Below are 27716 nucleotides of genomic sequence, written 5' to 3'. Positions count from 1 at the left end.
GTCCATTTCCTACAGAGCAAACGGCTGCCCCTGGAGCACCGTCTTGAGGGGTAAGTACGCCAGGGATTTTCAGTCTGCGGGAGGGGCATCTCTCACTCTTCTCGCGTCCCCTTTCTGGAAGCACATCTGCAGACTTCGGTCGATGGTCGCCGCAAGATCATGTTGGCTGATAGGGCGCAAGGACTGCTGCCTCTAGTCTATAGACTGGACAGGCCTCGGCCCTCTATCAAATTGGAGGCTTCCTACAACCCCGATCATTGTGCAGCCAACCACAGTGGCTAACGTGATCAGCCCTAACGGATGGCGTCTGCACTCCCAAGCTAAGCACTTCCTCCCTCAGTCGGTCCTTGACCACATTGAAGACGAAGGAATTTGCACTTCAACAGTTGAGGACAGATGCATCTGGATAGACTCGAGCTCGGGAGCAATGTCCACTGGTTTGGCTTGGAGCTCACGACTCCAATAAAGCCAAACTCCCGCCGAAACTCTCCTTGCTAGCTTAGAAGATCATCCACAAGGCTATCCCAGTAGATGATAGGATTCAAGGAAAAGGAATCTGCATAGTCTCTAAGTGTGAGTGTTACCCCTCCGATTCCTCGTCCCAGACTGAGACGATAGACCACCTATTCTCCTCGGGTGTCACGGCTACTAAGGTGTGGGGACACTTCAATCAGATCTTCAACATCGGCGGGCCTTTCCCCTCGACGGTGGCAAGGACGTCCAATGCTTGGTGGGTTGTGGCCAAAGCTTCCAACAGATTTTTCCCTTTGAAGGGCCTCATGCTTGTCTTTATCTTCTGGGAGATTTGGAAGGCCAGAAACGTCGCGCGCTTCGAAGGCGTTGTGATGTGTCCTGCGGCGATTATTTCTAATACCCTTCGCTGGATCAGCCTGTTTGGGCCCATTCTACCACTTCATAAGGCTCTGAAACTGTCCACGGAGATTTCTCTACGGATCCTAGGAATCACTGGCAATCAACCCAAACCTCCTAAATTCCAGGTGGTCTATTGGAAGAAGCCCCTTCTCGGATGGACAAAGATCGACGTAGATGGGTCGGCGCTAGGAAACCCAAGCCCATCAGCGGGAGGTGGCATGGCCAGAGATAGCTCGGATGCTTTTCTTTTCGCGTTCTCAGCTGGTTTCAGATTCGGTTCCAGCTCGAGGGCCGAAACCAGGGCGATCCAGGAGGGCCTCTCTCGGTGCGCGGATAGGGGTCTTGCCATAGTGGTAGTTGAAAACGACTCTAAATTAGTCATTGCTACCCTCTCAAAACCAACATGTTGTGCCTGGTCCCTGTGGTATTGGGTGGCAAGAATCGAATCCCTTAAGACTAGAATGGATGTCCGCCTTATTCACACCCTAGAGAGCCGAACTAGGTGGCGGATGGGCTCGCTAGGCTGGGGGGTGGTTCGCAAGGTAATCGAGATTACCTGTCATTGGGAGATCTCCCTCCCTCCATCTGAGGCCTCTTGTTCCTAGATAGAGTGGGCCTAGGCTCAATTCGCGAGTCCTAGGCCTCTTTTCTACCTTGTCTCCATTACGATAGGAGGGCTTGCCTCCCTTTTCTTTGTAGGACTTCCCGAATTATGGGCTTTCATAGTTGTAACCTTCTATTCCTATGAATACAATCTACACTTCATTTTTTTAAAATAAAAAATAAAAAAGTGAAAAATGGGAGAAATTGGGAAAATTCTAATTTTTTTCATTTTTACATTGGAAAATTTGTTCTTCGTTGTTAATTGATGTGGAAATTTTATATATTAATGAATGTTGGACAATTTATTAATTGCATAAAAATTTATATATTTATTTTAAACTGGTTTTTTTACAACACATAGTTATATAAAATGGAATCTTATTATGTATAGTTGTTTTGTACAATATTTTTATTCTTACATGTATGCATGTGTCTTTTAACATCTCGTTAAGTTTTACTTGAAAATTTTACCTTCTTCCAAACACTCCCCAATGTTTCCCCCAAACAACGATATTTTTTCGAGTAATGGCGATAATATCAGTAAGTTGGTATAGAAAAGAGAAAAGTAGAAGAAAATGAGAAAAAGGAGAAGAAACTTGAGAAAAGGGAAGAGTTGTTAGGGCACACGTTCCCACTCTTCTTTTTTTGTATTACTTCATTAAAAGATGAAATTACAAAAGTGTCATTAAATAAACAAAAATACCAATAATACCCCTTATACAAACAATAATATTCTTGAGACATCCAAAGACTAAATAAGTGGGTCATAGGCCCATAACCACTACCGTTAACACTCCCCCTCAAGCTAGAGCATAGATGTCTTGCATGTCCAACTTGGAGACTAGCTTGTCAAATTGAGATTTTCTAATAGCCTTGGTGAATAAATTTGCAACTTGACCATGGGAAGAACTACAAGGTGTGTGGATCTCTCCTTGAGATATCTTGTCCCACATGAAATGATAATCAACCTCCATATGCTTCGTTCTTGCATGAAACACTAAATTATTGGCAATATATATTGCAACTTGATTGTCACAGTATAAAGACATTAGAACCTGAACTTCGAACCCAATTCTTCGAGCAAAGACTTTAACCATATAAGTTCGCTAGTTGTAAGCGCCATTGCCCTGTATTCAACTTCAGCACAGCGCTTGATTTGGCAACTACATTTTGTTTCTTGCTTTTCCAAGTAACCACGTTACCACCTAGGAAGGTGCAGTAACCCATAGTTGACCTTCTACCACATCTCAACCGTACATAATCTTCGTAACAATAACCGGCTACCTAGAGATGGCCATGACTTCTGTATAAAATATCCTTCCCAGGTGAACATTTAAAATACTTGAGGATTCTCATAACTACCGCTAGATGTGATGTCCTCAGATTTTAAATGAACTGGCTCACCACACTACCGAGGAATGCGAAATCAGCCCTGGTGATGGTCAAATAAATGAGCTTGCCAACCAGCCTCTTAGGGCCTGTTTGGCCATTTGCATTAGACTGGATTAGATGGGATGGAATTACATATAATATCATCATCGCTACTGTCAACGATTGTCGTGGATTTGCAGTGAATTTGGAAAGGCAAGGATGTCACGTTATCTTGTTTGGGAACACATGGATTTACAGTGTAATGGTAAAGTTGCAAGGTGGGTGTGTTTGGTATACAGCCTAACAGGAGGGTCGCAGATTAGCTAAAGAGCAGCTAGTCGCGGCACTCGCCACGTAAGTGACATTGCCAAGTTCTGGGGTCCCACGATGATGTATGTTTTGTATCCACACCCACCATCCATTTGGAGAGATCATTTTAGGACATTATCCAAAGAATGAGTCCGATCTAAATCTCGAGTGGACCACACCATAGAGAACAGTGGAGAGAGTGACGCCCACCATTAAAAACTTTTAAGGGCCACAAAAGTTTTCGATCATGCTGATTTTTGTTTTTTCCCTTCTTTAGTTTCTATGTTAACTTATGTACAGGTTGGATCTGCAGATAAACATCACGTTGGAAGGTTTCAACGGTGGGCGAAACTCCAGATGGGCTTTAACGTGAGGGGGTGTTCTCAACCCACCGTCACCTGTAGTGTGGTCCACCTGATGGTTGGATCGGACTAATTTTTGGGTTCAGGGGTTAAAATGACTGGGATAAAGAGGTAGATGGTGTGGATCTAACGGATACCTCACGGTAAGTCCCACGAGTGGAAACCCACTCCAAAACTCTACCCATGCAACGGAAAGAGTCATTGACGATGGAGCTTTCCAGTACTTGTACCTCACGCTGTGGCCCACTTGAGATGAGTATCGACTTTATTTTTGGTTTCGAAGGCTAAACTAGTGTGGAGAATCAGATGAATGGCTTGGATGAAACATATACATCATGTTGGGACCCACGAGTGGAGGCCCCACCCTTCCACTGTAACTCCCAAGTGGGATTTGGAAAATCTAGGAGAGGGACAGCGAAATCCCGCGGTTTAGGCGCGAAACTCAAAATAATTTTCATCCAGGTATTTGGCGTTCTTCCAAACATGCCAATACCATCTATCAGATGGGATTTTGAATACAATCCCGTCTGATACCATCTAATACGGCTGGCCAAACAGGCCCTTAGGGTCTTCTAATACTTCCCCTTCTTCAAGTTCAAGCTTGAGGTAAGGGTCCATTGGTGTTTCAACCGGTTTGGCACCCACATACTTGTCTCTTCCAATAAGTTACAAACATATTTTCTTTGACAAATATTGATGCCAATTCTCGATCTTGCTACTTTGATGCCCAAAAAATATCAAAGAAGACCAAGATCTTTGATCTGAATTTGAATTTGAATATATGACTTCAACTTCTCAATGTCCTCCAAGTCATCACCAGTCACTATCATATCATCCACATACACAACAAGTATTATATGGCCAGAGATAGAGTGCCTTGAGAAAACTAAGTGACCTAACTTACTTCTTTTTAACCCGAATAACACAACCACACTATTGAACTTCTCAAACTAGGCCCGTGGTGATTGCTTCAACCCATAGATAGATTTGTTTAACCTCTAAAAGTGTTAGTGTTGCTTCAACCCATAGATAGATTTATTTAACCTCTAAAGAGTGTTAGCGTTGCTTCAGCCCATAGATAGATTTGTTTAACCTCTAAAGAGTGTTAGTGTATAGTGTGTGGTTAGTGGCTCTTTTAATGTAAGTGCATGTACACTCTTTCCTCTTCTCCTGCAGTCAGTGTACTACCATATGCTCTATTCTAATAAAACATTGTGTTAAGGCATGTTGGCCCATACACAACATTTCCCCCAAACGGATGTGCGACTAGGCCGTTTTTCACTCGTTTGAGTCAAATCTAACTGGATTTGTTGTTATTTGGGAGGATTACTGATTGTTTGGGGTTTATCTCTCATTCCCTTGAAGGATTGGGTGAGAAAGAGTTGTTTGAATCGGTCTTTCTTACTTGAAGTCTCCTATGAACGACAAAGGGCCCTCATCCCCTGACATGGGCTCTCTTGAATCCAACCCCTTGTAAATTACCTCTATTAAGTTGAATGGTGACAACTATCTTCAATGGGCGCAATCTGTAAAAGTGTTCTTTGGAGCCCATGAGAAGCTTTCGTTTCTTATATTTTAGATGATCCTCCAAGCTTTATAAATGCTACCTACAAATCTTGGACAAAGGAGAACTATCAAGTTATTGCATGGTTATTGAATAGTATGGATTCTTCGATTAGCCACACTGTGATGTTTTTATCCTCGGCTAAAGACATTTGGGATACACTTTATGATATGTTCTCGGAATCTCAGAATTTTTCACAAGTATTCTAGCTTATTCAAGAAATTGATCGATTCCAACAAAACCCAAGATCATTAAAAGATTACTATTCGACACTTCGGGGCATGTGGGATGAGTTGGACCTATATCAGCCTCTTCCTTCCAAATGTAAAGACGATCATGAACATGTCCATAAGCAACGAGATGATACTCATATTATGTAGTTCCTAGCCGGGTTGAACTCCGAATATTTTAATGTTCGGAATCAAGTTGTTGTGCAGGATCTGTTTCCCCCGTTGACGACAGTCTATGCCATGTGCCAGCGCACTAATGTCTCCGCTCTCCCTTCCCCTTCATTTATGCCACTAGAGCGTTCGGCACATCTTACTAACGATTAGTCTTCTCTTTTTCTTGGCCTTCGAGCATCATCCTTGAGTTTAAAGCACACTTTTGATTATGGTGGTCGTGGTAGAAGCCACGAGGGAGATCGTAGTCGTGGCGGTCGTAATCTTTGTAGTAATGGTGGACGTGGATGTGGACGAGGACGTGATGGTTGCCGCTTTTGTTCGCATTGCTGTGAAGCCAATCACACTGTTGATTATTACTGGCTACTGGCAGCTCCATGGTCATCCCATATGTGTCGCTACTTCTGTTGCTTCCACTGTTGCCCCTGAGGGACAGTCTTTCACCTCAGCAGTTGAGCAGTCTTTAGGGGAGCCTCTCATCATTTCTCAGGCTGCATATGATGACCTTATGCGGCTTCATGTTCGTGATATCCCTGAGCCTTCTTACGCAGCTTCGGCCCAATCAGGTACTACTCTTCTGGCATCATCATCTCCTACCTCTTGGATCATAGACTCTAGAGCATCCCCCTATATGATTGGTAAGTCACAACTCTTTTCCTCTTATTCTCCTCCCCACATTCAGCATGTCACAATCACAGATGGAAACCAAACTCCCATCTCTGGGATTGGTTCCATCTCTCTTTCTCCTTCTTTGCCTCTGTCATCAATCTTGCATGTGCCTCATTTTCCATTAAACATATTGTATGTTAGCTCTCTTACTAAATCATTGAATTCTTCCATTACCTTCTTCTCTTCTCATTGTTTGTTCCAGGACCTACAGATGAAGAGAGTGATTGGTGGGGGGCATGAGCGAGGAGGCGTTTATCTTCTCAATGATACACTCATTGTCGTTTCAAGTACCCTTTCTCTGGATTGAGAGTCCATAACATGGTGGCACTGCCGCTTAGGCCACCCCTCATTAGCAAGATTGAAACTTTTGTTTCCACCCTTATTTGTCACTAAACCGTTATGTTATGGTATTTGTGAATTGTCTAAACATTATCGTGCTACGTTTCCTCCTAGCTCTTCTAGGATGAATCTTTTAACCTTTTGATTTGATTCACTCAAATGTCTGGGGACCAGCCCCAATTATCTCCACTTTTGGCTTTAGATATTTTGTCACCTTTATTGATGAATTGGGTTTATCTTTTGAAATCTAAAAGTGAAGTATTTGATGTGTCTAAAGTGTTTTACCACGAAGTGTACACTCAGTTTCAATGTTCCATCAAAACCCTCCATTATGATAATTGGGGGAATACATGTCCACTGCTTTTGTGTCCACTTGCAGGAGTATGGTATTTTGTCTTGGATGTCGTGTGCTCGCACACTCAACAAAACGGTATCACTGAACAAAAGAATCGTTATCTTCTTGAAGTTTCTCGCACCCTTCTCCTTGGGATGTACCTACTTAAACATTTTTGGGGTGATGCTCTTCTAACTGCTACCTTTCTTATAAATCATATACCCTCACATCTACCATCTTACAAATCTTCATTTACTATACTATATCCTCATGACAATCTATTTCCTCTACCACCTAAAGTTTTTGGTTTCACATACTTTGTTCAAATTTTGGATGGAAGTAACAATAAACTTGGTCCCATGACAATTAAATGTGTGTTCTTACGGTACACTCTGAGTCAGAAAGGGTATAAATATTATGACCCCTCGACTCGCAAGAAATGTCTTTGTTGATGTAACCTTCTTAAGGATGTTTTTTTTTTCCAGCTCTAGATTGATTCCTCTGTAATGCTCTTGCGAGTCAGGGGGAGCATGACTCTTAGCATCTTCCTCTTTCCACTAGTGATCATGGGGAAACTCCTCTCCCCTACGTTCAGCATCCTGCTAGTGATTTGGGTGACCCTACCTCTGTGGGTGTATCATCATTGAGATAAATCTTCACACGCTCAGCCATCCAGCCTTCCACTCACTTTAGATGTTGGCTCAGGTGACTCTCCTACCATGAGTCTAGATCTCCGCATTGCCTTGCGCAAAGGGTCACGATCTTCTACTCACTACCCCATTAGTAATTCCGTTTCATATGATCATCTTCCATCGTCCCTTCAGTCGTTTGCAGCTTCCCTTTCATCATAGACTATTCCTCAATCTCCCTTACATGCTCTTCAAAGTCTTGAGTGGACAAAGGCAATGATAGAAGAAATGTCTACTCTTGAGAAGAATCATACATGAGAGCTTGTGCCACATCCTTCAGGGCATAAGCATGTTGGATGTCGATGGGTTTACATGATCAAGTGCCTTCCAGATGGCTCCATTGATCGCTATAAAGTCCGTCTTGTTGTTAGGGGCTACACGCAAACTTATGGTGTGGATTACTTCGAGACATTCTCTCTAGTGGCTAAGCATAATTCTATTCGTGTTATGATCTCCTTGGCGGTCGATTTATTGTGGCCCTTGTTTCAACTTGATGTTAAGAATGCATTTCTCCATGGGGACCTTGCAGAGGAAGTCTACATGCATCAACCTCCTGGCTTTGTTGCTTCCCACAACCATGTGCATGTATGTCGGTTGAAGAAGGCTCTTTATGGACTCAAACAATCCCCGCATGCATGGTTCGAAAATTTTAGTCAAGCTCTCATGTAGTTTGACTTTGTTTGTAGTCATGCCGATTATTCCCTCTTTATATGTCGTCGATCGACGAGCATTATGGTTCTCATTATGTATGTGGATGATATTGTTTTGTCCGGTAGTGATTCGGTTGGACTGTGGGAGGTCAAAGAATTTTTTAAGACCAAGCTTAAGATTAAGGATCTTGGTCCTCTTCGCTACTTCCTGGGAATTGAAGTTGGTTGCTCCTCATCCGACGTGGTCTTGTTACAACGAAAATATGTGCTTGGTCTTCACATGGAGACCGACATGTTAGGATGCAAACTTGTTACCACCCCGATGGATACTTTACAAAAGCTTCGGCCAGATGACGGTGCTCCTTTCTGATCCCAATCAGTGTTTGTAATATCGATACTATTGAACGATATATCGGTTGATATTATCGTTATCGCAGGCCAGCGATACAAAACCCTTCAAAAGTCTCTCGAAAATTTTTTTTTTTAAAAAAAGAAATCTTGAAATCATGTGTATCGTGATATATAACGCAAAATATCGTGCGATATCGCCAATATCGACAATATATCACACGATATTGCTTGATATTCCAGATTTTTGTTTGCTTTTATACCCGATATCGTAAGACTGTAGACAATTACCATGACAAGCGACATCTCTTCTAATCAGAAAGTAAAAATTAAAATAAAATAAAAATTAAAAAAAAAAAAAAAACATCTCTTCTCATCCAGAAATTGCAAAATATATATAGAGAGAAAAATATATAGAAAAAATTTATCTTACCTTTGTATCTGCTTGATGTGGCTTTCGACTAGATTTGGTGGGCCACAATCGACATCCCCGGATCATGTAAGAAAAACCCTAAGACTTTTTTGTTCGAAGATAATTATTCTGGAAGGAAATTGTATTTCCGCCGAGGATTATGGGATTTGGGTTGGGATTTGCCAAATAAAAATATTTTTGGAGAGATTTGGTGGGAATTTTCGATGGATTAGGGTTGCGGACTTGCGGTCGTCTTTGACGAAGAAGAGAATCTCTCTCTCTCTCTCTCTCTCTCTCTCTCTCTCTCTCTCTCTCTCGGTTTTTAAGTTAGGGAGTGGATTAGCTGTGTAACAACTTATTGGGTGTTAACCTCACCATGTGGGGCCCATCTTGATGAATGTGTTTAATATCCACACTGGCCATCCATTTTCTCAAATCATTTAAGGATGTTATAATATAACTTAAGTAGATCCAAATATTGAGTGGACCACACCATTGGAAAAAGTTGTGAATCACCATTAAAAGCATTTTGTAGGTCACAAAAGTTTTGGGTCAATCTAATCTTTGAATTTTCCCTTCATTCAGTTCTGGTTGATCTTATCAACGGGTTGGATGACAAATAAACATTACAAATCTGCTTGCAGTGGGCCTTCGGATGTTTTTAATGGTGAGCGTCCAGTCATCACTGTTTCATGTGGTGTGGTCCACCTGAGATTTGGATGTGCTTAATCTCTAAGACGGTCCTCAATGGGCTAGAAAAACGAATGGGTGGAGTGGATATATAGCATATAATCAAGGTGGGCCCTACAGTAAGGGTAACACTGACAGAGCTATTACCCGGGTAACACCTAATCTACGCCCCTGGGATTTGGTGCGACTTGGCTACACCAAAGACAGTGCGACCCTTACGGTGGGGCCCACCTTGATTATGTTTTATATATCCATTCCGTCCATCCATTTGGATAGATCACTTTAGGTCATGAGACAAAATGAGGCAAATCGAAAGCTCAAGTGGACCCCACCACAGAAAACAATGGGGATTGAACGTTTACCATTAAAAACTTCGTAGGGCCATAGAAGTTTCGATCAAGTTGATATTCGTGTTTTCCCTTCTTCCATATCTATTTGAACTTATGAACAGGTGGGATCTCAAATAAACATCATGGTGGCCCCCAGAAATAGTTTCAACATTGGGCATCACTATCCCCACTGTTTTCTGTGGTGGAGACCACTCGAACTTTGGATCGGCGTCATTATTTGAATCAAGCCCAAAAATCACCTCTCTGAATGGATGAACGGTATGGATACAAATCATACAACACATACATCAGGGTGAGACCATGATGTGGATGTTTCATGTAGGTCGCGGATTGGGTACTACCCACACCAGGACAGGCGTGGATCCACCGAGGTGGGTGGGATCCTTGACCGTGGGACCCACCTTGATGTATGTTCGTTACATCCACGCCATCCATCAGTTTTAAAACTCATTTCAGGGCATCATCCCAAAAATGAAGCAGATCTAAATCTCAAGTGGAACATAATAAAGGAAACGGTGGTAATCAACCATTAAAAACTTCTCATGGGCCAAAAAAGTTTTGGATCAAGCTAATATTTATGTGGTCTCTTCATCCGGGCTTTTGTGACCTTATCAACAGTTTCGATGGCAAATAAGCATTCTGTTAGCCCCCATGAAGTTTATAATGGTGAGGATTCAATCCAGACTATTTCCTGTGGTATGGTCCACCTAAGACTTAGATCTACTTCATTTTTGGGATCAAGCCCTAAAATGAGTTGTAAAAATGTATGGACAATGTGGATGTAATACAAATACAACAAAGTGGGCCCCACAGTTACGGATCCACCGACCTTAGTGGATCCGGGGATCCACCAAAACCGCACTCGGACGCGAATTGCCTACTGACTTGAGGTGGCTACTAAACGGTGCTTTGTGGGCCCCATCATGATGCATGTGTTATATCCATGCCACAAATCTATTTTTTCATATTATTTTACGCCATGAGTCAAAAAATGAGGCAAATCCAAGTCTCAAGTGGACCACAAAACAAGAAAATGGTTGTGATTGAACAAAAGCCATTAAAACCTTCCTTGGGCCCATTGTAATGTTTATTTTCCATCCAACCTGTTGATCAAGTCACAAAGACCTAGATGAAGTGAAATCACAAATATCAACTTCATCCAAAACTTTTGTGGCCCTAAGAAGTTTGTGACAGTGGGCATTCAATTACCACTGTTTCTTGTGGTATGGTCCACATGAGATTTGAATCAACCTAGTTTTTTGAATTATGGTATAAAATTATCTGGGAAAATGGATGAACAAAGTGGATTAAAAACACGAATTATGGTGGGGCCTATAGACCACCACCCAGTAGCTACTGACTACTGACAACATAAGCAATTCACGTCCGCCAGGACCTAGCCAAAGACGGACGGTCTATGGGGCTCATGGTGGGGCCCACCATGATGTTTGTGAGAAATTCACTCTGTTCATCCATTTTTCCTGTGCATATTAAGGCATGAGCCCAAAAATTAGGAAGATTCAAAGCTCAAGTGAGCCGCACGACATGAAACAGTGAAGTTTAAACGTCCATCATGCCCATTGTTTCTTGTAGTGTGTTCCACCTGAGAATTGGATTTGCTTTATTTGTTGGCCCATGCCCTAAAATGAGTTGGCAAGACGGTTTGAAAATAATTGCATTAATTTAGTGAGACGGCATAAAGCTCAGGACCCTATACAAAGGAAACCTATTATGTGATCATTTTTTTTGAGATGTTATGATTTAAAAGTTTGTATTAAGGTCTTTTTTAACAACCCCTGCAGTTTCATTGAAAAATTCAACCATTTTCCCAATGTTTCCCCATGTTTTCCAAAAAGTGTGATACAAACGATATATCCCATGTGATAACCGATATGTATCTGTATCCCAAGGGTGTGATACATAGCACGATACCGATATTTCGAACACTGATCCCAATATGTATCGATGACTTGTAGGCCGACTTATTTAATTAACTCTTACTCACCCAGGTCTCTCCTTTGCGGTGGGCATTGTTAGCCAATTCATGCAAGCTCCTTGTTCTTCACATCTCACGGCTGTATACTGCATACTTCAGTATCTAAAATCAGCCTCAGGTCTTTGCCTCTGCTTTCAGTCACATGGTCATCTTCATCTTTCTAGCTATTCTGATGCCGATTGTGCTGGTAGTACTTATGATCGACGCTTTACATCCGGCTTTTATACCTTCCTAGGTGGCAATCTTATCACATGGAAAAGCAAGAAGCAACCGGTTGTTGCTCGGTCCTTGGCCGAAGCAGAATATCGTTATATGGCTCATGCAACGTATGAGCTCGTGTGGCTTTGTACCCCTCTTAAATAGCTTGGCTATCCTCATTCGGCTCCTATTCCTCTTCACTGCGACAACCAAGGGGCCATCCATGTTGCTTGTAACCTAGTTTTCCGCGAGCGCACCAAGCATATTGAGGTCGATTGTGACTTTATTTGGGAGAAATTTACCTTCAAGGAAATCATCACCCCTTTTGTTCGATCCGGGGATTAGCTTGTTGATGTTCTTATAAAGTCTTTAAGTCGAGATGCTCTTCGTCGTGTTCGTAACAAGTTGGGCATGATCAACATCTATGCTCCAAGGGGGAGTATAGAGAGTGTTAGTGTATAGTGTGTGTAGTTAGTGACACTTTTAATCCAAGTACATGTGCACTCTTTCCTCTTCTCATGTAGTATACTATATGCTCTATTTTAATAAAACATTGTGTTGGGGCATGCTGGCCCATACATAACATTTCCTCAAACTCTCTTCTTTCCTCTTCTTCTCTCTCACTCTTCTCCTCTTTTCTCCACACCATAATCATCAAATCAACTTCTATTTAACCTGCATACTTTAGAAGACTCAACATGAGCAACATACCTAGGAGGTTGCTACATGTAGACTTCCTCGTGTAAAACTCCATGTAGGAATGCATTCTTCACATCTAGATGAAAAATAGGCCAATCATGATTTGTTGTTATTAATAGAAGAACCCAAACTGAATTAAGTTTAACCACTGGTAAAAACAAATCAAAATATTCTACTCCATAAATCTGTGTATACTCTCTGGCTTTGTAATGATCAATTGATCCATCAGGCAAGAACTTGACTGTGTACACCCATCTACACTTTACTAGAGCCTTACCTAATGGAAGATCAGTTAGTGTCCAGGTATCATCGGAATACATGGCCTCCATCTCTTTATCCATAGCTCTTTTCCAATTTTCATCCAACAACGCCTCGTGACTAAATTGGGAATGAGTACAACACACAAGTTAATCACAAACTTATGCTAATTTGTAGACAAATGAGAAAAGGCAAAAAAAATTGAAGATGGGGTGAGTAACACAAGAATGTTTACCTTTTCGGATAGCAAAAGGAATATCATTGGCAACCGCATGAGACTCATACGAACCAAGAACCTCAGTAGGCGCAATAGTCGATTGTGTGGACTGAAGAGGAATAGTCTATAACTCCTGATCTTTCTCCTTTTCTGATAGTAAGTCTACATGAAATCCTTCTAAGTTGTAGGTGGCATCTCAACATCAAATTCTAAAGGAAATACATTTGGCAAGGGGGCTTCCACGGGTGTGACTTCAACATTATGCTCATCTTTAACATAGAATGGAAAATTTTCAAAGAAGGTGACATCAGCAGTCAAATATGTTTCATAAGTGTCAGGGAATAGCATCGATAACCCTTTTTAGCATGAGAATATCCCAAAAAATACACTTAATGTAACGATGTGAAAGTTTATTTTGACCTGACCCAAACATATGAACAAAGCACATGCAACCAAACATTTTGGGAGGAACAAGAAAAATTGGTTGATTAGGAAACAACAAGGAGAACAGAGTTTTGACACGCAGTAAAAACTGCATCACCTCAATAGAACTGCTGAACATTCATTACTAACAACAAGAATCAAGTAACTTCCACTAAATGCCTATTCTTGCACTCAACCACCCCATTTTGTTGTGGTGTGTAAGCACAAGAGGTCTGATGAATGATATCCTAACTTTGTAAACATGTTTGAAATTCTTGAGAAATGAATTCCAGGGCATTATCTGACCTTAGCATGCACAATTTTGCAACAAACTGATTTTTTATCTTATTATGAAAATTCAGAAATACATGAAAGACTTCAGATGTATCCTTCATTAGATATAACCATGTCATTCTAAAATAATCATCAATAAAGATAATGAAGTAACCTAAAACCTAACAAACTAGGGACTCAAGCTAGTCCCCACACATCACTATGAACTAATTTAAAAATAACACATTTTAAATCAATTCTACAAGGGAAATGGACTCTATGATGTTTACTCAACTCGAAGGCTTCGCACTCCAACTTGCACACCTTAAGAAGAGATGGAATAAGAGTATGTAAATTCTAAAGAGAAGGATGTCCCAAGCTACGATGCCATTGAATTGCCGAATCTACAAGAAGCATTGCCACACCTACTGGTTCCTTCTCCAAGTAGTACATACCATTCCTCTCACGACCTCCACTAATCGTCTTGCCGTCTTGAGGTCCTGAAACACACAATAATATGGAAAGGACATAGAACAATTCAAAGACCTTGTTAACTTACAGATAAGAGACTCAATGAAAATTTGGGTGCACACAGAATAAACGATAGGGATACTGATGCATTACGCTGAATAGTACCAACACCAATGACATTAAACGACGTACCATCAGCAGAAGTAACTGACATATTTGACGAAGCACAATTAAAGGAAGAAAAGAAACTGCGATTACCAGCGATATGGTCAGACGCCCCAGAGTCGATGATCCAAGATGGGGAGGAAGATGACAAAAGACGGGCTTTACATGATTGAGTGAAAGTGGTTGTAATGGTGGATGCAACATTGTTAAATGTAAAGCAACTAGAAGAACATATTTGATGAAGCACAATTAAAGGGAGAAAAGAAACTGCGATTACCAGAGAAATGGTCGGATGCCCCAGAGTCGATGATCCAAGATGGGGTGGAAGATGACAAAAGACGTGCTTTACATGATTGAGTGAAAGTGGTTGTAATGGTGGATGCAACATTGATGTATGTAAAGCAACTGGAAGAAGATAAAAAATGTGCATATTGATAGTGAAAAACTGATTTGATCACCACCAGGATTAGACGAAATAAGAATAGTGTCTCTATCATCTAAAGAAGCATCCTTAACCATAAGAACTTGGTTAGTCCTTGGAGATTTTCAATGAAGATCCCAACAAAAGCCACATCGTAAGATTTGTCATGCCACAATGACTGGACGTACACTCTTCTCTACCACCACGACCGCATCTACCTCCCCTTGGGAATCTAACACCTCTGCTACTACAGAGAGTAACATGCCCAGCGTAACCACCATGACCTCCACAAAAGCTAGAATAACTAAATGAAGAAGCCATTGTTGTTTTATCAAATAAATTAACCTAAGAGTTGTTAAATTCATATGCCCGAGAGGCTCTATGAAGTCTTGCATGGACCTCTACCGCTAAAGGAATGGAAACTCCTCCCAAAATATGATCCTTTGTCGATTGATATTTTTTGTGCAATCCAGATAAAAGTTTTAATACATATCTTCCTATTGATTCCTCATAAGAGTGACATCTGAGGTAATGGGATGATAATATGATATATAGCCAGCTCTTCCCAAATTCCAGTAAACTTTGCAAAATATTCACCAAGAGGCTTGTCCCTCTTCTGAAAACAAAAGATTTCCTCATACAACTGATACACTCGAGAAACATTTTGTTCTGAGGAATACATCTTCCTCACAGTGACCCAAGCATCCTTTGTCGTGCTTAAGAAAACAAAATTAGAACTCGCCTTAAACTCCACACTATTTCATAACCAAGAGCGAATTTGGGCATCCTCATGCATCCATTGCTGTATTTTAGATCAGAATCCTCTGACTTAGGATCCATGATGAACTAATCCTTTTCGCGGCCTAAGAGAAACACCATAACAGATTTGGCCAGCAGAAGATAATTCTTTCCATTCAACTTCACAGAAATTAATGATGCATTAAAGGAAGAAGATCCAGACATTTCCTCAAGAGATGAGCAACCAACAGTTGTACTTTTGGGCTCCATAGATATTCCACAATCAACTTGCTTCACCACCAAAAGAAAATTGTTGATCTAAGAGGAGATCCACACAACTATACTTCCACAGTAAAATAACACAAATTTCTGGCCCATTATCCACATCAATACCACAACCACATGACACATAACTTAACAGGAGAATACTCTATCAAGAGAACTGCTTCCACATAACTCAACAATCATAAACAAACGATTTTAACATCACCTTAAGAGAAATTAGTAAACCTTCATAATTCGGTTTGGAAGGCCACCTACGTGTTTGGAAGGCCCTCAAACAAAAGATCCAACAACTTGGGTTAGATCGGGAGAAATTATGGAGTCCAAACCACTTCTAGGATGGCTCTGATACCATGTAAGTTGGTATAGAAATGAGAAAAGTAGAAGAGAAAAAAAAAAAAAGGAGAAGAAACTTGGGAAAAGGGAAGAGATGCTAGGGCTCACGTTCCTACCCTTCTTTTTTGTATTATTTTATTAATAGATGAAATTACAAAAGTGCCATTAAGTAAATAAAAACAAAATACCAATAATACCCCTAATACAAACAACTATATTCCTAACACATCCTAAGACTAAATAAGTGGGCCAGAGGCCCATAACCACTGCCGTTAACAATATCAGTGATACGGATACATGCTTCTCTATCCCCGGTCATCGATGCATGAAACAATATTGATACTTTGAAGACCTTATGAACGTTTCTCATAACTGTATCAGAAATGTAAATAGTGCCCTTAGGTATATTTTATACTTAATCACATTGTCGTTTGTGAACGTCAAGCTTGATTAACCAGCCCATATCAAGCTCTTAATAGGCTAGGCCTGAAAACCCATCGGCCCAACATGGCCCATTGACAACCCTACATTGGATTCTGCTTCCACAAAAACATGCAATGACTGACTGTTTCTCATTCTTCCACACCCAACAACACATTGTCCCTCAAATGTGACGATACCATCTCCAAGTATCAATTTTTTTTCAGGAACTTCCATCTCCTCGACTGCTTTTTTGGAGATAGAAATGTATAAGAGTTTCTTTGAGATGACAAGGCACAAAATAGAGGAGACTGCAAGAATGGGTAACCTATTGGAGGTATATTGACACTCAAAAGAAACATTAATTGGATGAGAAGTACCAGTGAGAATTTTGTTCCGGAGAGTAATGGAGAGAACATAGTTAGACGAAAGCATACATGATGTAATAGGTGCAAATGGACCAATGGAAAAGGAAACTATACCTGGATCACCACCTAAATAAACCACTTGGGTATTGGTGTGAATTGCAAACGATTGTAATTTTTCATAGACAACGATCGGTTGCTGATTGATCAATATCACAGAGATAAGAAACAAGAAGGTGGAGTTTCACTAGACAGATGATTAAGCAAGTTGCGATTTACATTCTTTACCTCCCTCCAAATATGTCATTTATTAGAGAAATAACAAACATCTTCAAAGCAAATAACATCTAGAGATGCATGCCTTTCCTCTCTAACAAGTGCACACTTGACGGAACTAGAAAAAAGCTTATTATTACTGTGATTAAGGATAAAAAGAAAACATGACCAAACAAGAACAAATAGAACAATAGAACAACCTTGCTATCACGACTGAAAGTTTGATACTGAGATTGCCCATTTAAAATCCCATAAGGTAAATGGTTAGTGCCAATTACAATTCATTAAGAGTTGTTATGAAGATGCAAGTATTTAAGCAAGTGAATGTATCTCATTCTTTTTACATGAATGATTATATGTGTGAGATGTTTTATTGTACATGCAACTTGCTGCTTACATTCTATGGTATGTAGATTTGAGTACTTATGGGAGGCTTGCAAGTGGTGTTCTGTACATGTAAGGTGCGGTGAAAATTCCTTGCATACTCAAGGAAATCCATCTTTCCATTGATGCATCATTGGGGTGGGCTCTCTTTAACTCTCTACTCACCCACCTTACCAAGGGATATAAGTGGATCTAACCTAGAACTAGTGTTCGAAATATCGGTATCACGTTACTTATCGCACCTTTGGGATACAGATACATATCGATTATCGCATGGAATATATCAGTTGTATCGCGTAATGTATCGCTGTTGTTGGAAACATGGGGAAATTGGTCAATTTTTTCAATGAAACTTCAGTGATTGTTAAAAAAGACATCAACATACACTTATAAATCAAAACATTACAAAAAATAAGTGCATATAATAGGTTTTCTTTGTATGGGGTCATAATCTATGTGTTGTCTAACTGAATTAATGCAATTATATTCAAAGTCTATTCATATAATTTATAAATGTAAGAAGATGCATGGAAACAAAAGCAATACATTCAAAAGCAAAAGAAGAATCACTAGATTAGGTTACATGCATGTTTGATTTTATGTTTGGACACAACGATTGCAACCAATTTGCTAGAAAGTGGGAAATTTTGATTTTTTTTTTCAATTTACCACAACTCGGCTCATCTCCTCCAAATCTCGAAATTGAAGCTCCCAATCCATGTTTTTTTTTTTAATGAAAAACCATGGATTTGTAACAATTTGACACTGATTTTAACATGATTTATAGGGGGGGAAAAAAAAGGATTGAAAATTGAATATGATCACCGGATCGAACATGTGAGATATATCGCACTAATTGCGGGTTTCTTATCGCACGGGTGGGATACAAGATATATCGTGGGATATATCGGCCAATATCGTCGATATTTAAAACACTACCTGGAACCAATGTACCTCATTACGGCCAAGTACAAAGCAGATTCCTATTTCCCTTGTGATCTTCTCCTCTTTTTGTGGTCAATGCCATCTTGTCATATTGTAATTTGGTGTGTTTAGGCCAATGATACCCAGAAACAAATACCGAAATGGAAATGGATAAGGAGATGGGAATATGGTTCTACATTTCTCAAAATGTAGGATAATGATAAATATATCCCATTAATTAAATGATTTTTACAAAACTTATGTCTTTGATTAAATAATTTGTACTGTTATTAGGCTTCTTTTTTTCTTTCTTTTTAATGTTTCTAGCATGCTAAAATTTAACAAAATTGTTTATCATTACTATATTACAGCATACATATGTTAAATATGCTAAAATGATAGCATATGAATGAATGAAAATTGTCAAGATTTCGAAAACAACGCATAAATGCAATAGGTTGCAATTAAAACATATTCTAGAAGTATCAGCTTCCAGTAGTTTGACATAATAAGTTCAGCATATTCAAGTTCTGAAGTATCATGGGCTTAGGCATAATTCAGTGATACATCAAAATATCTACCGATAAAGGGTAACGGTTTCACTTTTCATTTAGGAATTAGTAATTTCACATATCTACACATGCTAAAACAAATTTTAAGGGAGGGCATAATCAATAGAAGAAACACATCTACCTTCAAAAAGGTTGCCCAGTCACCACTTGTACAGACAGAACTTGGAGAGTTGAACTTCTTCAAAAAACAAAAATAATGCATCAAACATGTTAGAATTGGACAAATTTCCCAAATCAATGACAAAGTTTAAAATCAATGAAAATGCATATTGTAAAATAGAAACATGCAGAAACCATGAAAATGACACTCAACGTTCCCAATATCAGTACTGGAGGCTGTATAGGCTGGGCCAAAAACAAATACGATATGCCGCATGCTGGACCTGTATTAGGGTGAAAGGTTTGTTCTAGCTAAACAATCCAGAAAATATCAGGAAAAAAAAAAAAAGATTGGAAACAAAAGAATTTATCATTTACTTCTCTTTTTCTTTGACAAATATTCAAGAGCCATTTACTAAAACCCGCCTATCTTTTGGTTTATTTCCCAAAACGCAACTACTTTTAAGTTATTTAAAGTAATCCGCTTACCCTTTTGCTCCATTATCGATTTAACTGCCTGGTGTCATTTGCCGTTGCGATTACATACGGTTTTAAAACCATATTTTATAAAAGGGTAAAATGCACTTCATTTAAGACGTAACGTAGCAGAGTAAGTGCTGGTCAATGTTCTTGGAACCCAAGCTAGGTGGGGCCCACCATGGAGTTTGTGAGAAATCCACCCTGTTCACATGTTTTGCCAAATCATTTTATGGCATCAGCCGAAAAATGAGGCAGATCCAAAGCTCAACTGGGCCACACAACAGAAAACAGTCGAGATTGTACGTGCACCATTGAAACATTGGCGGGGCCGAAGAAGCTTTGAATCAGGCTAATATTTTTATTCTTTCAATTCATCAGAGTGGTAAGAACCTTATGAACAATTGGGCCACTTTATAAATGGTTTGGATTGCATAAAATCACAGTTGAGCCCAGAAAGTATTGAATGGTAAGCAGCCCCTTTTCCATTGTTTCCACTCGTGTGGCCCACTTAAGCGTCAGATCTGCCTGATTTTTGGTCTTCTGTCTTAAAATAATCTGCCAAAACGGATGAACAGAGTGGATTTCTCCCAAAAATCACGGTGGGCCCTACGTATAGAGGGATTAGATATGTCATTCAAACGTCACATCACAGCTGGCAGCTTTGGTAGAGAGTGAGGGAAATGGATTGGGTGTGGCTCCTGTCTCATCCAACATGGTGTTGTCCTGAACGTGGGGCCGACCTTACCACCTACATGTATTTAACTTACATCTATGCCGTCCAGCCATGTTGAAAACTCATTTAGGACACGATCCAAAAAATGAAATAGATCTAAACCTCAGGTGGACCATAGTACAAGAAACAGTGGCAATCGGCCATTAAAAACTTTTTGGGGGCCACAAAAGCTTTGGATCAAGCTGATATTTGTGTGGTCTCTTTATCTAGGTCGTTTGACCTTATCAACAGGTTGGATTGAAAATAAACATTCCAGTGGCCTCTATGAAGTTTTAAATGGTGTGAACTCAAATCAATGCATGGCGGAGAAGAAAAACTTTGGAGAAAGGGATGTGTAGAAAAAATTCTCTGAAAAACCCTATGTATCCTTTTTTATATAAACCCACTAAAACATAAATGTAAGTTGCACAAGAGGAGCACTAAAAGACAATACATTGTCATGCAATAATATGCCATAGAAACATGATTACTCCCTCCCCACAGCTATGAAACTGGTTCAGCATTTACATTCAAAAAAATAAATAAATAAAGACTAACTTCAAATTTGACTAGGAAAATGTTAATCGAAACAAATTTTAGAAAAATATCTGGAAAGCAAGCACACCTTCAGCATGTGAGGAATATCTCTTACAGACTTCAAGGTCTCATGCAAAGCAGCCATCAATTCTTCGCAGCAAAGAAAGAATGATATCTTTCATAATATATGAGAATGTAATTTCTTAATGGTGGATTCAGGAAAAACGATTAATGAAAATGTGACCTAGCATACAAGTTCGCAACAGAAGGATACGGTGCTGAGACGGTTATTCAATATGTCAAGGTCTAGTACAGGCCTCAAGAACCACGTCCTAATAGGAGGAAAACCATGTTTGGAATGTTAAGTCGTAATTTAAAGGAAAAAAGCAACATTAAGTTTTTACCTGATTCACTAGATTTCAGTTTACCTCAAGAGACGCCTGCCCAAGGGTGTTACACACTGAAAATAAGAGAAATGCCTTAGTCGTGAGATACTATAGAGTTCAAAACCACACAGATCTCCCGTACCTTATTCAACATTCCAAAAACAGAGAACCTGCGGTTTACAAAAGGTCAATGTGCATCAGTAAAAACTCGTAAATCCATCGAAATTTTGTTTCGTATTTTACCCTTCCTTTGCTCTCCCAATGCCCATATGGCTTGGATGCTTGTCTACTTGAAAAATCTGCAATGCCTCATGAGCTGCAGCATCAAGTTTGAGAAACTTGTTTCTATTATGGATGTAAGATCATAACACTATACTACATCTTTGTTGCATATCTAATTATAATAGTTGAACTTAAGCATTAGGCTTTAAAAAACTTGGGAAAAAACTTTGAACTATCAAGAAAGTATGTTGAGGATAAAATGAGATCTCTGTGACACAATCAATGGTTATTGATGTGTTGCCCCCTTCCCGATGTTCTAGGGTATCAACAAGCCTCTCATTCGCTAGTATCGCAAGGAGACCCCCACTTGCACGAACTTGTAAATCACTTCCAATATCCATCATGCAATTCAGCTGCATTAACAAAAGAATGGAAATACACTCAAAGGAGCATCAATTTCCAGGCTAAACCACTCCACAAAAAGTTCAAATAATGTGTATCATGAATCAGAAAATAAAGATTGATTTTACTCATTGGTGATTTAAATTGCTTAGATGGGACTTTGCATCATTGCTAGGTGAAAGGCTTGGCAACAGGCTGCAGGCACCACCAGACAGGACTGTGATTTTCCCACCCAATGTGAAGAACCAAACAATATAATATGTTTAGTACTGGTATCAGCTGCAACCATATACCACATGGTTCAACCATATGGCCAAGGAAAATGACAGTTTTGACAATAAAGTTTTGGTTTTATTTGGAGAAAACAGGATTAGATAATAGTCTTCAATCAATAAATATAAGCATCAGAGAAACATGGGGCAGTACCAAACACTCAAATTACTTAATGAAACTGCTAAGATATATGAATTGAAAGAGAAGATACTAGAACAAGAACATTCTTCATATATAATTAAAAAAAAAAAAACCTTTATAGCAAAATGAGAAAAAATGCTCATGAAACATTGAAAAGCAGGAGTTGGTGAAAGTAACAAGACATTCAGAAAGCACATTGAGATTCATTGATCCTTCCATTTAATACTAAGCAATTCAAAGCAGATTTAATGGGAAAGGCTTTGTGGGGCTTTCGTATTATAAATAACTGAATGATGGAAGATCACTACCCTTTGACTCTTTTTTCTCTTTTTTTTTCTTTGTTTTGGTAGGCACAACCATTACTCTTTTAACCGTGAATTCAATCTTGTTTAGTTCGCAGAGATTGCCTGGAGTTTGGTACATTTACGGATGTCATTAGGGGTGCAAATGGGTCAGGGCTCAGGTCATCAAGTCATTGGACCTGACCTGGAAATAAACTGGTCTGGATCTGAAATTGGAACCATTGAAGTTGTCTGCATTCAAAAGTTTCCCTGGATTACTAAATAGGTTGGGTCAGGGACATCTCAAAATCAACCCAACCCAACCAGGACCCAATTTCTACATGGATCCTATTTGGACCAAGCTAAAATGGACCTGACCAGGAACCAATCCAGGACGAGACCTGAACCAAGCTCGGCGGAGAGCCAAACATTAAATGTTTAACTATATTCAGACCTTACAGTGTCTTATTTTTAGAGAGAGAATGTTTATAAAATATATCACTCATCTGTTCACGCTAACTACTACACATTATTCATGGATGATTTTTTTCTTTTACTGTCAAAGAAAAATTGTATTTAATTTATTCTTCAATGCTTCTCAACTAGCTACCAACCTAATTTATGTTGGACCAATGTTTTAAATAGCGGTACCGGGTAGCGTAGCATTCAGCCCTCTGTAGCGTGTAGTGTAGCATTCAGCCCACTATAGCGTGTAGCGTAAGTAGCATAGTGTATAGTGATATTTTATTTTTAAATTTAAAAATAGGAAAAATACGATAAATAGTAAGGGGGAAAAAAGGTCTAAAAGATTATTCATTTTTTTCTCAAGTATAAGAAAGTTGAAACAAGTTATTAATTATCATTTATCAAAAGCCAATCCACATATATAAACCAAATCAAATAATTATTACATCAACAACTTTCTTAGCAAACCACTTTAATTAATAACGTCTAATTAAAACCACAAGTCACAAGAAGGAAAACAAATTAAAATCCCACAGGTTGAGAGTATTAAATACAAAATACAATTATCATTTATAAGAAAAAAGCGTATCGCGCGCTACATGTGCTACACATACATTACAACCCCTGTGGCGTACGATATAGGGAGTTTACATTATTTGCTAATGCTATGTAATGTCATATCTACGCTACGCTGCGGAAGCTATTCAAAACAGTGTTGGACATCTTGGACTTGTAGATTTAAGCATGCAAACACACCCATTTATAGTAGAAAGGAGCCAATGTATCAATTTACTTTTGTCATATTGTTATATAGGTTAAAAAGAAAAAAGAAAAAGAAAAGAAATCGAAAGTTTACAAAATACTTAGGGCCAAACCCCCTCCAAACTTTGTCAGTAATCCACCTAGTCTGGGGTTTTCTGCAAACCCTTTAAATCAAGAAAGAAAATGTGATTTCATATTCTTTTGTCACAATAAATTTATTTTAGTAACAAAAAAGGAAGTTGAAAACTTCGACACAATAAAGTACAATAAATCCAAAGCCCCATAAGGCTATCATAACTTACAAAACTAACTCTCTCCTTTATACTTAGACCATCATCCATCCCTGAGACTCGAAGATATACTAATCTGCAATAGAAAAAATACGCTTAATCAACTTCATAGGAGAAAAGAACAAGAAGCAAGTACTTACACAACCACAACTAGGTCACAACCTAAAAAGTAACATGAATAGATGAAGGGACAAGTTAAGAAGCAATTGTGGTGTGAAAGCCTGTCTTTTCCCATGAGCAGAAGAAAACCATGCTCCTAACAAGAATAACAAATTTCATTTGCTTGAAGCAACTGGCATAGTATATACATCAAACTAAACAATAACCACATAATTCCTCTTAGTGACTGGTTCCCATCATAACAACGGTCTTAATTGGCGTGCGGCTATAGCAACGATCTGAGAAATTGACCACAAAGCAGAGATGAAACAGTTAAGCGGCCCACCCATCAATACTCCAAACACCATGGGAAGGAAAGATGATCTTTAACCCTGATATTCAACAACGTCAATGATAGATAAATGAAGAATAACCTTGATCAACAATCAAGGTCTCTAGGAAGCGGGCCAGTCTTTTTCCACTTTTCTTTCACCTTTTTCACTTTTTCTTTGTTGTGGAGAAGGTTTTATGGTTTTACAGATAAGGGGCAAAGAAAATAGGTTGGATTTGGCAACTTATCAAAAGAGGAAAGTTCTCCCGAAGGGGGCCACTGTGAATTCTCTTTACAAAAAGAAAAGTGTCGGGCTCCCTATAGAACCTTGCCATGCAAGTGATGTGACTACTACGTGTCGCACAATGTGGGCCTATGGTGACCCATGCCCAACATCTCCTATTCATCCTTATAGTGTGTGGTAGATCACAAGTCGCAAAGATCAAAATCAACAACACATCATGAATCTTAAGCATAGGACCAACCCGGACTACGTTGTCAAGATGTAAGTGTACTGAGTTACCATCCTACTAGCATGAACATCCCAAGCTCTACTATGCTTGCGCTAGATCCACATAACCACATTGGACGGAATGAACTCCAATCTAGAGTCACATCCTACCCCTATGCATATCCAACTCTTCGAGTAAATCTCATTTCACAAACCAATATCTGATTTTTATTTTTATTTTTGTGAAAATATGATATTTACTGATCCAGTCATCCTATATAATTTTCTAGATCCAAGTTTGCAAAATCCTTTTATATAAACTTGACAATGCCTAAGAAGAAACGCATCACAAGTGCATATTGGGTCCCCATGCAAATACACCATTCAAAATCAACTAAGCCACTTTACTACCAGCGCATGTATCCTGGTTGCATCACTCATTACCATCAGCAATGAAAACTAAAGTAGCGTCACCCAATCTCATTCCCCAGATGCAAAGGTGGGTAATTGCAGGCAATAGAATCACATAGAGGATTAGTTGCTTGCGTAAGTTACTGATGAGATTGGACCAGACAACTGTAGAGTTGGGATTTTACACACACAACACCATGTGACATACGCATGTAGCAATCAATACCAAGCAAGACAAAGCATATGCAAGCATATTATTTTCAGATCTAAACTTGAAAGGGGAAATAATAGAGAAGAAGCATACATCTTGAGAAAATGAGAGAAAAAGAGGAACCAAAACCTCTAGCCACAAGTATTCACCCTCAATTTCTAGTCATACACACCCCCCTTCACAACTCTTAAAAACCCTAAGAGAGAGGAAGAGGGGTCGGGGTGGGGGGAGAGGTCCACTAAACTTGGGCATGAGATCCCTAGGACACTCTAATTATAGTGTTCCCATGGGCCAAAATTCATGGGCCTCCCATTTTACATGCATGTGGGCCAACACCAACCACTTGCATAGAGGTCTACATACATGAACTCTAACCCTTGGCATTTTATCCTTCATACACCATGCCACATCATCATCACCCTAACATCATGTGGGATCATGTCCCAAACGTGGATCCCACTTAATGATATTGAGGATCCACCATTGGATATATGACAGGTCACTAGCAAAAGAAAATCAATTTACTTAAACCCATAAACATGCATATTTTCTTTTGCAAAGCCTTTTTAATTAAAATCTTTTGGCTCCAAAAGACTACATGAGCTCATGACTAACTAGGCCTATCAATACAAGTGGTCTTCCATGGTGAATAACATTCTACACCTGAGACTTTCAATTGTGAAATCCTTATTGGAATCACACAAGACTACATGTTTCTCCTCAAGTGACCAACTCGCATGTGTATGTAATCCATTGAGCATTTGCCAAAGACTCCCTTGGAGAAAACAAAGTCTCCATGTCCAGCCCTAAGGAATGAGGATGTATGGACAGGGAGTATGGAAGTGCATGCTCCCATAATGGGGAGCATGTGCATTCCTTCACATGATCCCATATTCAATGTGCCAACTACCAGTGTCATGCATACTCGTATACTGATTTGAGTGCCCAACTCAAGTTGTCCAAGACAAGGACAGCACTAGTTTTGCAGTCATCCATCATCCAATACAATGACAACCTCACACAAAGTTTGGCAAATTTGGGACTTGAACTTGACCATAGATCAGAATATCTCCAATATTATGATAATATCCTTGATTATCCGTATCTCCAGTTTGGCGATATTGATAACACTAGTAGCGATACCAATAACATTGGTAGTATAAGAAATTCTAGCTATCGGCAATATATCGCGATACTATCAATATCACCAATGTATCGCCACTATTTTCGATCGTGTAAATTCCAAGTGTCACTTGTGTCACAAATTTATAGATATTGCCAATATTTTTTACTATATAAATTCTAGGAGATGCATGCATCACCAATGTATTGGCGATACTTCAATAATATCCCTTTAAATTGGTATAGAGATGAAAAGAGAGGAAACAAAGAGAAGAGAGGAGAGAGAAAAAGATGAAGGAAGAAAGGAATGGGTTAGGGTATCACGTCCCCACCCCCTTTTCTCTTATATTGAATTAATAAAAGTAAATATGACAAAAATACCCCTATACAATAAGCTTTATGTCCAGCATATCCCAAGACAAAACACTAAGAAACTTGTAGGACGTGGGCCCATACCCAACCGTTAACACTCCCCCTCAAGCTCGAGCATAGATGTCTTGCATTTCCAACTTGGAAACAAGTTGGTCGAATTGAGATTTTTGAAGAGCCTTGGTGAATAATTCTACTATTTGATTATGAGAATTTCTTGTTGCTTAAGGCTGCATTTGGCTCATGGTCAATTCAAGAGCAAATAAAATTGATCCGTGATTCTGGAATTC

At 39.4% G+C, this 27716-nt stretch overlaps 1 protein-coding gene across 11 annotated transcripts in view; it reads right to left on the bottom strand.

Moving 5' to 3' along the window:
* Positions 1–27716, bottom strand: part of LOC131221221 (DNA mismatch repair protein MSH5) — a 152657-nt gene that overhangs the window by 106919 nt on the left and 18022 nt on the right. For 7 of the 11 annotated variants that reach the window (XR_009159110.1, XM_058216406.1, XM_058216408.1 and 4 more), the window contains 7 exons: positions 22077–22231; positions 21840–21941; positions 21739–21766; positions 21639–21670; positions 21485–21542; positions 21299–21385; positions 19504–19560 (listed from right to left, as the gene is read on the bottom strand). Coding sequence is in view for 10 of the 11 variants with exons in the window: in XM_058216406.1 (XP_058072389.1) it covers positions 19504–19560; positions 21299–21385; positions 21485–21542; positions 21639–21670; positions 21739–21766; positions 21840–21941; positions 22077–22231 (519 nt within the window). In the remaining variant the exon portion in view is untranslated. Of the gene's footprint in view, positions 1–19503; positions 19561–21298; positions 21386–21484; positions 21543–21638; positions 21671–21738; positions 21767–21839; positions 21942–22076; positions 22232–24444; positions 24509–27716 lie in introns of all 11 variants that reach the window. The other 4 variants (XM_058216407.1, XM_058216409.1, XM_058216415.1 and 1 more) reach the window with 1 other exon arrangement.

Source organism: Magnolia sinica, chromosome 12 (genome assembly GCF_029962835.1).
Source record: "Magnolia sinica isolate HGM2019 chromosome 12, MsV1, whole genome shotgun sequence".
In the NCBI taxonomy this organism is placed as follows: Eukaryota; Viridiplantae; Streptophyta; class Magnoliopsida; order Magnoliales; family Magnoliaceae; genus Magnolia; species Magnolia sinica.
This window is presented reverse-complemented; position numbering and strand designations above follow the sequence as displayed.